General features: G+C 42.2%; 1 protein-coding gene across 2 annotated transcripts in view; it reads left to right on the top strand.

The window, feature by feature from the left end:
- Positions 1-16,301, top strand: part of SMPX (small muscle protein X-linked) — a 139,031-nt gene that overhangs the window by 36,089 nt on the left and 86,641 nt on the right. For both annotated transcript variants that reach the window (XM_073616499.1, XM_073616500.1), the window contains one exon: positions 9,418-9,504. In XM_073616499.1, the coding sequence (XP_073472600.1) occupies positions 9,418-9,504 (87 nt within the window). The remainder of the gene's footprint in view (positions 1-9,417; positions 9,505-16,301) is intronic.

Genomic DNA, 16,301 nt, shown 5'->3' with positions numbered 1-16,301 from the left:
TAAAACACACTGGGGATTATTTACGAAAGGCGGCAAATCCACTTTGCACTACAAGTGCAAAGTGCACTTGAAATTGCACTGAAAGTGCACTTGGAAGTGCAGTCGCTGTAAATCTGAGGGGTAGATCTGAAATGAGGGGAAGCTCTGCTGATTTTACCATCCAATCACATGCAAGCTAAAATGCAGTTTTTTTTTTATATTCCTTGCATGTCCCCCTCGGATCTACAGTGACTTTACTTCCAAGTGCACTTTCAGTGCAATTTCAAGTGCACTTTGCACTTGTAGTGCAAAGTGGATTTGCCTTTAGTAAATAACCCCCACTGACACTGACTGATACTAATGAAAACATTGGGGGTTATTTACTAAAGGAAAATCCACTTTGCACTGCAAGTGCAATTGAAAGTGCACTGAAAGTGCACTTGGAAGTGCAGTCGCTGTAGATCCAAGGGGGACATGCAAGGAAAGTAAAAAACAGCATTTTAGCTTGAACGTGATTGAATGATAAAATCAGCAGAGCTTCCACTCATTTCAGATCTACCCCTTAGATTTAGAGCGACTGCACTTTCAAGTGCACTTGCAGTGCAAAGTGGATTTGCCCTTCATAAATAACCCCCATTGTTTTTTAAATTCTACCCAAAATATGATCGTGACCTTTGACCCTGACCCTAACCCAACCTTGTCTCTAACGAACCTTAATCTTGATATTTTTCCTTTATTTTTTTTACACACTTTTTTTTTTTAAATTTACAGCTTCATCTCCTACAAGGAGAGGAAGATACAATGTATTTTCCTCTCCATTCAGAAAAGGAAGTAAACACATCAGGAGTTCCGGGTCCCTATTGTTAGGCCTGGGGCTATCGGTAAGAGCCCGGTCCCTGTGCTGGAAGCACGCTGCATAGTATGCTCTAGTATCTCACAAAGTGAGCACACCCCTCACATTTTTGTAAATATTTTATTCTATCTTTTCATGTGACAACACTGAAGAAATGACACTTTGCTACAATGTAAAGTAGTGAGTGTACAGCTTGTATAACAGTATAAATTTGCTGCCCCAATTAGCCTCAAAATAACTCAGCACACAGCCATTAATGTCTAAACCGCTGTCAACAAAAGTGAGTACACCCCTAAGTGAAAATGTCCAAACTGAGCCAATTAGCCATTTTCCATTTTCGCTCTCACTCTCTCATACTGGTCACTGGAAGTTCAACTTGGCACCTCATGGCAAAGAACTCTCTGAGGATCTGAAAAAAAAAAAAATCGTTGCTCTACCTAAAGATGGCCTAGGCTATAAGAAGATTGCCAAGACCTTGAAACTGAGCTGCAGCATGGTGACCAAGACCATACAGTGGTTTAACAGGACAGGTTCCACTCAGAACAGGCCTCACCATGGTCAACCAAAGAAGTTGAGTGCACATGCTCAGCATCATATCCAGAGGTTGTCTTTGGGAAATAGATGTATGAGTGCTGCCATCATTGCTGCAGAGGATGAAGGGGTGGGGGGGTCAGTGCTCAGACCATATGCCACACACTGCATCAAATTGGTCTGCATGGCTGTTGTCCCAGAAGGAAGCCTCTTCTAAAGATGATGCACAAGAAAGCCCGCAAACAGTTTGCTGAAGACAAGCAGACTAAGGACATGGATTACTGGAACCATGTCCTGTGGTCTGATGAGACCAAGATAAACTTATTTGGTTCAGATTGTGTCAAGAGTGTGTGGCAGCAATCAGGTGAGGAGTACAAAGGCAAATTTGTCTTGCCTACTGTCACGCATGGTGGTGGAAGTGTCATAGTCTGGGACTGCATGAGTGTTGCCGGCACTGGGGAGCTACAGTTCATTGAGGGAACCAAGAATGCCAACATGTACTGTGATATACTGAAGCAGAGCATGTTCCCCTCCCTTCGGAGACTGGGCCGCAGGGCAATATTCCAACATGATAACGACCCCAAACACACCTCCAAAACGACCACTGCCTTGCTTAAGAAGCTGAGGGTAAAGTTGATGGACTGGCCAAGCATGTCTCCAGACCTAAACCCTGTTGAGCATCTGTGGGGCATCCTCAAACGGAAGGTGGAGGAGCGCAAGATCTCTAACATCCACCAGCTCCGTGATGTCATCATGGAGGAGTGGAAGAAGACTCCAGTGGCAACCTGTGAAGCTCTGGTGAACTCCATGCCCAAGTGGGTTAAGGCAGTGCTGGAAAATAATGGTGGCCACACAAAATATTGACACTTTGGGCCCAATTTGGACATTTTCACTTAGAGGTATATTCACTTTTGTTGAGTTATTTTGAAGGGGCAGTAAATTTACACTGTTATACATGCTCACTACTTTACATTTTAGCTAAAGTGTAATTTCTTCAGTGTTGTCACATGAAAAAATATAATAAAATAGTTACAAAAATTTGAGGGGTGTACTCACTTTTGTGAGATGCTGTATGTGTGCGGTTGGTGAGAAGGGATTAAATTAATTCTGATTGGCTGCTATAGGGTGCTACACTTGGATCATTGCTGTTTGCTCTTTTTTAAAGTGTATGTCCACCCTGAAATTGATTTTATATTTTCAGATGAGAAAAGATTAGAACCTCTGTCTGTTTTTACTGCTGTATACAGGGATCTGTTAGAACGATCTGTCAATTCTGTCCTACTCGCAATGTTTTACCAGAAAGGCAAACAAGCAAAGGGAATTCTCCGATAGCAGTACTGACAGAAATAACACTCTTTTTTTTTTTTTCAGTAGAAAAGATAATGCTAAAGCCCCTGTCAGATTTAAATTTTTTGTCAGTGTCCCTGTTGCAGATTTCCTCTCATTTCCTCTCTGGTAAAATTGTTGTCTCCATGATAGGAAATTAATAGAAATCTCTCTATGGATCCCCTGGTAGATGTAAAAACCAGATGCTAATCCTTCCCCAATCCAAGACTTTGTTCACATGGGTGCACATAAATGTATACCAGTGCAAGGGCCATATTTGCACACACGGGGATTCACAGTTGTTACAGGCATCCCCATGCAGGCAGTCCCAATCTTGTCAGTTGGGGCCCAGCAGCAGCCGAGACACATCCGCTGCTCCCAATTTGACTTCAACTAAAAATTAAGTTTATTGTAACTAGAGCTTGCCCCTATTATTACAACTCTTTACCTGAGCTGAAAATCTCTATATAAATATAACTACAATTCAGATGCAATTTTAATATGCAGCTGGATTGTCATTTTTTTTTTTTACATTGCAGCTAAAAAGAAATCGAATCTATGTGTTACTGTACTAAATAAGCATTCAACTCATCCCTGTCCTTGGAAGCTTCCTAGATAATAAGCTAAGAAGTGATAACATATCCTAAAATAGCTCCCTTTCCTAATAATTTTCCATACTTGCTGCTTCTATTTTGTACTTGAGTTGGGACCCACAGCGCTCATAACAGAAAGATTATCCTTGCTAATTGTAGCACAGTTGCCAGTCATTTTTATTTCCCTTGGGAAAGCAGCAGAAAAGCTGAAAATAAAAAAACTGCAAAAGTTATCTTAAGCCAGTCCTAATTCTCTCTATTTCTGTGTGGCATTTTATAATAGATTTAAAGTGCATCTGCCTTCTGAGAAGGCAGGATGTTCTGCTTGTTTTTACAATACAGTAAAACCTTGGATTGCGAGCATAATTCGTTCCAGAAACATGCTTGTCATCCAAAGCACTTGTATATCAAAGCAAATTTCTCCATAAGAAATAAAGGAAACTCAGATGATTCGTTCCACAACCATTTATTCATAAGTCCTTCAGTTTATAGTCCATATAAAAAGATTATAGCAATGTGATAGGTTGTGTAACCATAAAATGTCCATCTACAAATAGAAGCCTCCACAAGGGGATTAGAAGCAAAATCCAGCAGGAGCTACAGAGTATAAAAGAGAAGAGAGGCACCTCTAAGTGTAGCAATATGTTGCTAAATGTTGTACCTTCATTAAATGTAACCATATTGCTACACTTAGAGGCTCCTCTCTTCTCTTTTATACCCTGTTGTGACATGACGCTACTCTTATATCAAGACATCGCTTGTATATCAAGTCAAAATGTATTTAAAAATATTGCTTGTCTTGCAAAACGCTCCCAAACCAAGTTACTCTCAAACCAAGGTTTTACTGTAATTATAGATAAAGGGGGCTTTAGACACACAATATTTCCTATAATATTTGGGTAACCCCTCCAAGCTCAGGTAAGTAACTGCAGGGGTAAAACTAGAAAGCAAAGAGTTGTATAGTAAAATATTGATGGGGTTCAAAGCAAAAGTAAAAAGTACCCACTCCTGGATACCACTACTTGTAGATTAGGAGGTTAAGAGTGAATGCTGTAGGATAAGGTGGGACATGGCATGTTAAGATATCTAAATGACAGAGCATAAGATTGGACGATCTCTCCTGGCACCACCTAATCAAGTCAATATTGCAGTGGCAGGGTGCTGACAGATACCCCACTGGTCCCAGACATAACAGGCAGATACTCCAGTGGCAAAGGATGGATTTGAGGCTTTCAGGTACATCTGAGCTATCTGGCAGTAACCTAATCATGAATGTCAGATCCCCCAGTAGCAGAGGGCAGCAGTGGTCCCAGATAAAACTACATGGCCCCATGGACACTTGTTGGACCCAGACATTTTGATAGAGCTGCACTGATCCACTCTCTTTAATGCTGTGTGCATACCTGTCCATTAAACATAGGTAGAAAAAGTACATACGCTGATGGGTATTATAAGCGCCACATCCCCAAAAAGATAAATTTAAAAAACAGAAAACAAATAGTAAAGTATGGCACTTTTAAATTGCAAATGTTTTCGGAAATGAGCAACTACAACATTAAAATTGAATCACTTTGATTAAGTCAAAATTGTTAAAAACACATTAAAAGTCTGTGTAAAGCACAGTGGGGCAAAACAAGTATTTAGTCAGCCACCAATTGTGCAAGTTCTCCCACCTAAAAAGATGAGAGAGGCCTGTAATTGTCATCATAGGTATACCTCAACAATGAAAGACAAAATGTGGAAACAAATCCAGACAATCACATTGTCTGATTTTTGAAAGAATTTATTTGCAAATTATGGTGGAAAATAAGTATTTGGTCACCTACAAACAAGATTTCTGGCTCTCACAGACCTGTATCTTCTTCTTTAAGAGGCTCCTCTGTCCTCTACTCATTACCTGTATTAAGGGCACCTGTTTGAACTTGTTATCAGTATAAAAGACACCTGTCCACAACCTCAAACAGTCACACTCCAAACTCCACTATGGTGAAGACCAAAGAGCTGTCGAAAGGACACCAGAAACAAAATTGTAGACCCGCACCAGGCTGGGAAGACTGAATCTGCAATAGGCAAGCAGCTTGGTGTGAAGAAATCAACTGTGGGAGCAATAATTAGAAAATGGAAGACATACAAGACCACTGACAATCTCCCTCGATCTAGGGCTCCACACAAAATCTCACCCCATGGGGTCAAAATGATCACAAGAACGGTGAGCAAAAATCCCAAAACCACACGGGGGGGGGGGGACCTAGTGAATGACCTGCAGAGAGCTGGGACCAACGTAACAAAGGCTACCATCAGTAACACACTACGCCGCCCTGGACTCAGATCCTGCAGTGCCAGATGTGTCCCCCTGCTTAAGCCAGTACATGTCCGGGCCCGTCTGAGCTTTGCTAGAGAGCATTTGGATGATCCAGAAGAGGATTGGGAGAATTTCATATGGTCAGATGAAACCAAAGTAGAACTGTTTGGTAGAAACACAACTCGTTGTGTTTGGAGGAGAGAGAATGCTGAGTTGCAACCAAAGAACACCATACCTACTGTGAAGCATGGGGGTGGCAACATCATACTTTGGGGCTGTTTCTCTGCAAAGGGAACAGGACGACTGATCCGTGTACATGAAAGAATGAATGGGCCATGAATCGTGAGATTTTGAGTGCAAACCTCCTCCCATCAGCAAGGGCATTGAAGATGAAACGTGGCTGGGTCTTTCAGCATTACAATGATTCCAAACACACCACCTGGGCAACGAAGGAGTGGCTTCGTAAGAAGCATTTCAAGGTCCTGGAGTGGCCTAGCCAGTCTCCAGATCTCAACCCCATAGAAAACCTTTGGAGGGAGTTGAAAGTCCGTGTTGCCCAGCAACAGCCCCAAAACATCACCGCTCTAGAGGAGATCTGCATGGAGGAATGGGCCAACATACCAGCAACAGTGTGTGACAACCTTGTGAAGACTTACAGAAAACGTTTGACCTCTGTCATTGCCAACAAAGGATATATAACAAAGTATTGAGATGAACTTTTGATATTGATAAAATACTTATTTTCCACCATAATTTGCAAATAAATTCTTCCCAAATCAGACAACGTGATTGTCTGGATTTGTTTCCACATTTTGTCTCTCGTAGTTGAGGTATACCTATGATGACAATTACAGGCCTCTCTCATCTTTTTAAGTGGGAGAACTTGCACAATTGGTGGCTGACTAAATACTTTTTTGCCCCACTGTATGTCATACATTTCTCCAGACACTTTTTACCATCCTCCTGTATACTAATATACATAATGAGTACCAGTACAAAATCAAGAAATGTTGTTACAAAATATCAGAGTATGCTGTATCTGAATGCATTTTGTGAATTGTGCTTCATCAGGATAACCTTTGGTGAACTAGTATGTATGAGGCAAATGACACTGCTGGACCATGAAGGAGGAAAGGACAAGGGGAGGGAAAGCACACCACCACCCCAGGTACACAGCACCCCACCGGGATGGATACACTTAAAGTGTTAATAAACCCAGGACCCTGCATTCACAATATCTGGTCTTTCACAGTACACAGAACATGGAAATGCAATTATTTTAGTAAATATAAACGGCTAAATACCTTTTCTCATCAGCAGTCTTGTGAATTCTATCAGTGTCCAGCCAAGCTCTGGTTAAAGCTTGTAGGAGGAGTTTTCAGACTGACCTATGAGACTGCAAGGCCCCTGACTCTCTGTCTGGACAGGGCTGATTAGCCCTGTGCTGATCACATGCACCCTCCCAAGAAAAAAAAAACCTCTAGCAATACACACCAAACTGAGCATGCGCAGCCTGACTCCATAGACTCTGTGTTATCAGGAAATTATTAGGAGTTATTGGAAGGAGGGGAGGATCAGGGAGGACAGAGTCAAACAGTCTTTTTACACAATGTAGAGGATTAACCCCTTAGGTTCCACAGTGAGTATAACATGCATTCTTTACTGGATATACACACTGATTTTACTGTTGTGGGTTTAGTAACACTTTAAGGGGAGCTGAGTCTGATTGGGCAAACACCAACTGCCTGTCACAGAAACAAAAAATTATTGCAATAAAGTGATGTTTCATACAGGAGCAGATAGACTCACTTGTGGTGCTGTTCTTACTGTGCAATGGCATACGTTGCACCCCCTGACCACCAAATCATGTGCATACCATGTGTTACACATTTAAAATTCCTGGTAAACAGCTGCAATACATTGGTATTAACTACTTTGCCTGACAAAGGATTTCCAAAATTTGTTCAGCCAGTCTCAACTTCTATTATTCTTGGGCAAAATTTGTATTCTTTTTAATTCTTTTCTTTTGCATATTTTTTTTATATGAATTGATAAACATTGTTTTTTTTTTATAAAATACGATTTCAGATATTCCAGTGTGGTTGCCATTTTTTGGTGATAAGTGGGGTTTTTGTAGTCAAATACCGCACTGACCTCTATATCTGGAGGCACTGTTGAGCAATTAATCCTCAATATTTACAGTAGTAAAGGTTCCAGTGGTTCTTCTAGCTGCTCACATTTCTCTGCTCCATCCCCCTCCCCAAAGCACCTAGTCTATATAGAGATTAGAAAGGTTTTCAGATCACTGTTGGAACAGGGAACAGGGTGAGCTGAGCTGCTGAAAGACAAACTTGAATCACGTTAGTGCCTCTAATGTGAAATTTAACATAAATCATTCCATAGCATCTGTAGTCACACATGTCACTAACGACACTTACTGCTTCTAGAAATATACTGTATATTACTTTAATGTCCATAGCTTGGCACAAATTCACTTTAAGGTTGTCCCAATGCCATACAAATCATTTGATGGCCAGTAGATGTCCAACTTTCCATTTGTTCAGTAGATGCCCCACTTCCTGTTCTTTGCATTGAGTGGCTATCTTTGCCTGCCCTACCTGCCTTACCAAGAATAAGGGCTGGGATCACATTTCTTAATAGAAAAAAAAATGTTCTTTTACTCTTTACTGGCTTGTCAATTAGACCTCTTTATCACTTAGCAAGGGAGAGAAGTGGACACAGCACTTCTGGCATGGGGACAATTTGTTTTTGTAACAAGGTTACAATGTCATTATCACAGTATCATGGTTAGAGACTGCAGACGTAGTACAGTCCCTAGGATAAGTAATGGATAATGGCCAACAGGCCCTCTTACCAGACCCAGGGAAACTACAGCAGTGATCCCTCCCGCTGGACGATCGCTCACTCTGGGTTCCCTGGGGGCCATTCTGGTCAGTAGTGTAGCGTGTCTGTACCCTGGTAGTGTCTCAATCTTTCTCTCTCTGGTGGTGCTGAGCAGCATGGCTCTTTCTGGTGGTGCTGGGCAGCGTGGCTCTCTCTCTGGTGGTGTTGGGCAGTGTGGCATTCTCTCTGGCTTCCGCCCAGCACACTCCTCATTCTTTGTCCTGTAGCACTCTCTCCCTCATCTTTTTTCCAGGCTGCAGTCTCTCAATCTCTCTCTTGATCGAGCTGTAACCTCCTCCCTGTGACAAATGGGGCTGCCAATCTTTGGGACTATATGTCCCATGATGCTCTCCTCTCCTAGTCTCCTTTGATTGGCCCTCAGTTATGGAGTTATGGCCAATAGGGAAGGAGCGGGCAGGAAGCTGGGCGGGGAACTTGGTGAGAGCCGCTGTCTCTTCTCCCTGACAGGAGAAAGGGGGGGCGAGTGGGATCCTCTGACAGCCCGTAGCTCGCCTTTTCCCTGTCACAGCGGGACTGAGCAGGGAAAAGAGCCGAATTCACACTACACTGATGGGAGGACTTGACAGCACCTTAATGGTGTCACCCCACCGGCGGGTGGCACCGGGGTGCGGGCTGCCTGCACCCCGATAGTGACGCAACTGTGCTGAATTAACCTTGACCCCCCTTGTTCCTACCCGCGGACGCTCATGGTAAGCACCATGATTAGCCAATTAGGCAAAGGACAATTCCTGATCTGCCCTCTTCAACCCGAGGTTGTAAACTGCAGCCAGGTCATCCTGGATAACCTATGAGAGTAACATTTAAAAAAGAAATGATCAGCTCTTTTGTTCATATTTATTCTGCTGTATACTTGAATATGTAGCTCCTACACTGTTTTGGAAGCACTGACAGATTGCTTTGTTCATCAGGCTAATCTAAATATCCCTATGGGAGCATTCCGACCTGGTGCTGGACAGCCCCCTAAAAGAAGAGAATTTACACCAGAAGCAGAACAGGTAAGACTGTGAAGCTGCTAAATTTGTTTGTTGGCTTCAAACTGTATCTCTACTTTTGTTAAAGTGTGATGCTACTTTAATCATTGTCATACAAGTTATTTTAAATTGTATTGCTAGATTTTCTAGTTTGCTTAGTTTTGACAAAAAATATAGTTTCCACTCTTTGAAACATAATGGGGCGTACACACGGTCGGACTTTTCGGCTACAAAAGTCCGACAGCCCGTCCGACAAACTTTCGACGGACTTTTAGCAGACTTGCGGTGGACTTTCTAATGAACGGACTTGCCTACATACGATCACACAAAAGTCTGACGGATTCTAACATGATGACGTACACCGGACTAAAATAAGGAAGTTGATAGCCAGTAGCCAATAGCTGCCCTAGCGTGGGCACGAGCGGATTTCTGGGTCTAGCGGAGTTACGACGTAAAGATTTGAAGCAAGTTCCAAATCTAAAGTCCGTCAGATTTGCGACTGGAAAAGTCCGCTGAAAGTCCAGGGAAGCCCACACACGATCGGATTGTCCATCGGACTTTTGTAGCCGAAAAGTCTGACCGTGTGTACACCCCACTACAATTTACTGTAGAATGTAGTAAGTATTTTTTTAGAATGTTCACCCCAGGTACCTGCAAACCATTTCAGTTCCTATCTCACAGAACAGTGCACAGTGCACAACTTGTAGCTTGCTGTATGAAATGTTGCATCTCTTTGAGTTGCGGCTCCCAGTGCAATAGAACCCACACAGTTATTGTGTGTATCTATAGCCATTTAGCCTTTTTTTAATTTTGATAGAGTAGGGTAGAATTTAAATCCATGAATGTATTTTTAGCTGTCTGTAGTGAGATTTCCCTTCACTCACTGTCCTTGCAAACAGGAAGTGAGAGGAAATTTGAGAAAAAGTGAGGGGAATTCCTATCTTTTTATCATAGGGTACTGTGATGATTCCCCCACTCCTCCCAACTGCTACCAATATACTCCAGTTCCAATGGGGTGGCTCCCCTGTGTACTTGGACCCATCCAGTTGTTCATCTGTGTTAGCAGATATACCTTGAACTTCACTAAGGACAGTATTTAAAAGGATGTGTTCTGAACTGTTCTACTGAAGTAGTGATTGAAATAGTTGTTAGAGTATTTTAGAGACTATACTATGCAGCAACAGATTACCCCGACTGAGTCACAGATACACTGTTGTAAAGAATCCATGTTTGTGCAGCTTTCACAATCTGTTTAGCATTATTCTGCAGTATATGCATTATCTTTGCCATCCTGACCCTGTTTTGCATTATTGATTGTAACTTTGCACCTGTTTAGTAAACTGAATATTACAGTTAGGCTCGATTCACACCTATGCATGTTGCTTTTGAGCGTTTTTGGAGGTTTTTTTTTCATGCTTGCCGCGTTTTTGAGCCGCGTTTTTGCCGCGTTTTAGCGGCGTTTTTGCCGCGTTTTTGCCGCGATTTGCGTTTTGCGTTTTTTTTTTGTTTTTTATTTTTCATTTTTTTTTACAGTCTTACAAAAAAATTACAAAAAAAAAAAAAAAAAAAAACGGCAAAAACGCACCAAAAATGCATCAAAAACGCATCAAAAACGCTGCAAAAACGCAGCACTTGCGTTTTTGATGCTTGTCCATTGAAAACCATTACATGCAAAACGCTGCTTTTTGCATGCAAAAAAGTCCCCGACCCTTTCCAAAAACGCTGAGATACAAAAAAGCATTGATGTGAACATGTTCCATAGGAACCCATGTTAAAAAATTCCCATGCATTTCTGCAAAATGCAAAATGCATCAAAAAACGCGCTAGTGTGAATGGGGCCTTACTCCCGGTATGATCATTCAGACAATTACGCATTGTGTTACAGGACCACTGCCACAATTTACTTTCCATTAACAGAGTAGCAGTAGGAGCCACTGACAAATGGTTCAGCTGTGTTTGGATTTATTGATTGGAAAGTCAAGTTGTACTGAAATTACATTTGAATTAGTTTAGCAAAACGTTTGGGATCATTATCTGGAGTACAGTAATATCATGTGAGAACAGTAATTGCGTCATACTCTGCACCTTTTCCTAAAAAATCACTTTATATTTATTGATTATAATTGTATGAACATGCAGAGCATTTATCAAGCCTTATGATTCCCATATAGTAGCTGCCTATAGCTTTATGGATCCCCCACCATGTTTAACCACTTCAGCCCCGGAAGGATTTGCCCCCTTAATGACCAGGCCATTTTTTGCGATGCTGCACTTCGTTGCTTTAACTGACAATTGCGTGGCCATGCGACGATGTACCCAAATAAAATTGATGCCCTTTTTTACCCACAAATAGAGCTTTCTTTTGGTGGTATTTGATCACCTCTGCAGTTTTTATTTTTTGCGCTATAAACAAAAACACCGACAATTTTTTTTTTAAAAACTTTTTTTTTTTAAAGTAGTGTTCTGCCCCCCCCCAAAAAAAGCCAGCAACTACACATACTGCATCTGCTGGCTTTTAACAATAGGACACTTACCTGTTCTGGAGTCCAGCAATGTCGGCACCGCAGCTGATGATTACATCAGCTGTCAGAACGGTAAATCGCCTTGTTTATATAGGCAGTTCCCTGTTCTGCCTCTCCTCACAGCGATCCTAACATCGAGTCCATGGGACCCATGGGCACCCTCCCGCTGAGCCTGCTATCCTCCTTGCATGGACCGACGTACAAGTACATCGGTTCATGCAGGAGAGCCAACCTGCCGCAGTATATCTGCGTGAGCTGTTCGGCAAGTGGTTAAAATTGATTTCAAGGGCGAATGCCAGCCATGGCAGCCCACGCAGTTGCCTTGGGAGGGGCCTTATCTATGTCTGAAAGGAGTTTGCAAAAACTGTTCAGCATTGCACTGTACTCACAGAGAGGGTGGTCAGCAGTTTACCCGCACAAATACATAGCATAGGAGTAGAGCAATGCTTGGGCAACGTTGCACATTATGTTTTGGTGTGGGATCATCAGGCCATGTTGCCTATGCTTTTCTGGCTAAAAAGGGTAAAAGAGTTGACATGGGATAAATATTTATTGAACTTTATAACATACACTATATTGTCTAAAGTATTGGGAAGCCTGCCTTTTATACACAGACACACATAAAATGTAACCACTTCAGCCCCGGAAGAAATTACCCCCTTAATAACCAGGCCATTTTTTTGCGATACGACACTGTGTTACTTTAACTGACAATTGCGCGGTCGTGCGATGTTGTACCCAAACAAAATTGATGTCCTTTTTTCCCCTCAAATAGAGCTTTCTTTTGGTGGTATTTGATCACCTCTGCGGTTTTAAGTTTTTGCACTATAAACAAAAAAAGACCACCGTCAATTTAAAAAAAAAAAAAAAAAATATATATATATATTTTTTATTTTCTGCTATAAAACATACCCAATAAAATGTTTTAAAAAATCTAATTTCTTCATGAATTTAGGCCAATATGTGTTCTGCTACATATTTTTGGTAAAGAAAAAAAAAAAACCCCAATAAGCGTATATTGATTGGTTTGCTCAAAAGTTAAAGCTTCTACAAAATAGGAGGTAGAATTATGGCATTTTTATTACTTATTTATTTTTTTGACACTTTTTTGGAAACCAGTGACATTATTACAGTGATCAGTGCTAAAAATATGCACTGACATTCTACTAATGACACTGGCAAGGAAGGGGTTAACATCAGGGGCAATCAAGGGGTTAACTGTGTTCCCTGGGTGTGTTTACTAACTGTATGGGGGATGGGCTGCCTAGGATAACACAGAAGTCTGTCTTCCTGCATAGCAGAAAGACAAGATCTTGTGTCATCCCCTGTCAGATCAGAGATCTGCCTTGTTTACTTCAGCAGATCCCTGTTCTGTCTCTGTGGGGAACGATCGCGGGCAGCCGGCAGACATCAAGTCCGCCGGATCCGCTGATTGGCTCCTCCATGTGCCCACAAGAGCTAGTACACGAACCGCTGTACCGGTATGGCGATTTGCTCAGTCGAGCCACCATGCCGCAGCATAACTGCGGCGAGTGGTTGGCAAGCGGTTAATGGCATCCCAGTCTTAGTCCATAGGGTTCAATATTGAGTTTGCCCACCCTTTGGAGCTATAACAGCTATAACTCTTCTGGGAAGGCTGTCCACAAGGTTTAGGTGTGTGTCTATGGGAATGTTTGACCATTCTTCCAGAAGCGCATTTGTGAGGCACTGATGCGGATGAGAAGGCCTAGCTCACAGTCTCCGCTCTAATTCATCCCAAAGGTTTTTCTATTGGGTTGTGCAGGCCAGTCAAGTTCCTCCACCCCAAACTTGCTTATCCATGTCTTTATGGACCTTGCTTTGTGCAATGGTCAAAATCAATTGGTGGAGGGGGGATTATGGTGTGGGGTTGTAAAGGGAACTCTTAAGGCGTCAGCATACAAAGACATTTTGGACAATTTCATGCTCCCAACTTTGGGGTAACAGTTTGGGGAGGGCCCCTTCCAGTTCCAACATGACTGCGCACCAGTGTACAAAGCAAGGTCCATAAAGACATGGATGAGCGAGTTTGGGGTGGTGGAACTTGACTGGCCTGCACAGAGGCCTGACCTCAACCTGATAAAACATCTTTGGGATGAATTAGAGCAGAGACTGCGAGTCAGACTTTCTCGTCCACGTCAGTGTGTGACCTCACAAATGTGCTTCTGGAAGAATGGTCAAACATTCCAATAGAAGCACTCCTAAACCTTGTAGACAGCCTTCCCAGAAAAGTTAAAGCTGTTTTAGCTGCAAAGGGTGGGCCAACTCAATATTGAACATACGGACTAAGACGGTATGTCATTAAAGTTTGTGTGCATGTAAAGGCAGGCATCCTAATACTTTTGACAATATAGTGTATTTGGCAGGTCTGTGAAATGACACATAGATTTAAAAAAAAAACAAAAAAAAAACAAAACAATAAAAGACCCTGCACGTAGTACTTAAATCAAAAATGACTGCAGCACTAGATCTTTGACATTGTAAACTTTACATTTTTGAAGGTAAGTTTCAGACAGGAAACAGAGACATTTTATTATTGCATTATACATGTAGTCATGCATCTCACATTTGAGGGATCCATAAAACCTTCACGTATCAAAAGACCTGGTCGGCTGCTGTGATTAACCTTGAATGCTGGAAGCATTTGTACATTTGGCAGGCTTTCCATAGGCTAAGGGCAGGTGTTCTCCAATTAAGGTCTGCATTTGTTATTTTTTTAATCAAGATCTCCTGTTTTTTTTTTTAATTATTTTATAGTGATCTCCATTTTTTAAATTTTTTTGTATGTCACCTTTCCACAACACCATTATTATCTTGTATTTGTAAATCTCAAGGAAGCTGGTTGGTGTCCCTTGTTAATTTGACCTCGTATTTTAGAAACGTACCTGCCTACCTGAAAAACATATAGCCAAGTATTTCTAAAAACAAAATATCCATCTATTCTGGGTCATAACAAAATAAAGAGGAAGGCAACGCTGGAGAAACTGGTGAGATTTGCGAAGCCTTTGTACCCTAGGGCAGACATCAATAATTTTACAGTCCAAATTGGTGGCCTGAGGAGTCCTTATAATAGTGAGCACAATCCGGTCTAGCACTACAAGAGATCAGGGACAGCAGCAGATGACATATCTGTCCCCAGACTGTGGTCATACACATAGACGCTTCCTTCCAGGCTGTGTCTCTGGTTTTGGAGATGTGGCAGGAGGTGTAGGAGGAGGAGGACCTGGAGGAGGAGGAGGAGGAGGACCTGGGGGAGGAGGACCATGGTTCAACTCACAAATGTGGGTTTGTCTTGTGAGTTGGCCCCTCAACCCCTTATTTAGGGCTTTTAAGATGATTTCCTCACATAAAAGGCATTGGCCCTCCTCCATTCCCAGCATTTTGCATGCTGTAATGTATGCAAATTCCTCTTGAACACTGTGGGGGGGTTCTGAGGGCCGCAGTAGCCTTCATAAATAGGCCAATTGCTGCCTCCTTCACGTTACTCCTCTTCCTGCCATTTTTTGGTTGAAGGCAGAGGGGAGGGACCTGTGATTCTGGCAGGCTACTGGGCCCGGCCACCTCCTGGCTGCCACTTTCCGAGGCCTGGCTGAGGCTTTCCTGTGTATGAATAAAGGACATCGTTTTAGTTTTTTTGGTTCATCAATCACACACAATTTTCAGCTCATGACTGTTGCAAATTGAATGTTAATAAATAGAAAAGACTATCATTCTAACCCCAGCATTTTTTATTCTTGTCCCAATCATCTTTGGCCACTACTGTCTATTGATATGTAAAACACTTTGTGAAATCAGAATTTAGTGATCAAAACTAACATATATTTCATTAATTTGACAACCAGAAATATTTAGAAGAATGCTATACTTGGCTCAAGCTGGGCTCCTCCACATGTTGCTGCCTGGAAGGCCCAGGTTGGGCGTCTGAAGCCTCAGCTGAGGTGGAAGGAAACGTTGAAGGAAGACTGGAGAGTACTGGCCTGGGTTCAGTCTGGCCTGCCAGAAAATGCAGTCTGTCATAGTACCACAGCCTGGGTACATACAGTAAATGTCATCTGCTGCAGCTCTTGATCTCAGGGAATCCCGGACCTTCTTGAGCTATAAATGCTCCTCATGCCACCAATTAGGACCTTCAAATAGGGGATGTCTGGTGTGGGGATCTCTGGCTTCACAAATTCCACCAATTGATCCAGCGTTGTCTTCCTCTTTGATTATTAAAAAACAGGTGGTTAGCTGCCACAGACAGGGCAGCTCCCTGAACATATCAATGAATCTTCCTAGAAA

Source organism: Aquarana catesbeiana, linkage group LG02 (assembly GCF_042186555.1).
Source record: "Aquarana catesbeiana isolate 2022-GZ linkage group LG02, ASM4218655v1, whole genome shotgun sequence".
Classification (NCBI taxonomy): domain Eukaryota; kingdom Metazoa; phylum Chordata; class Amphibia; order Anura; family Ranidae; genus Aquarana; species Aquarana catesbeiana.
Note: the sequence above shows the minus strand (reverse complement) of the source record. Positions and strands in the feature narration are given on the sequence as shown.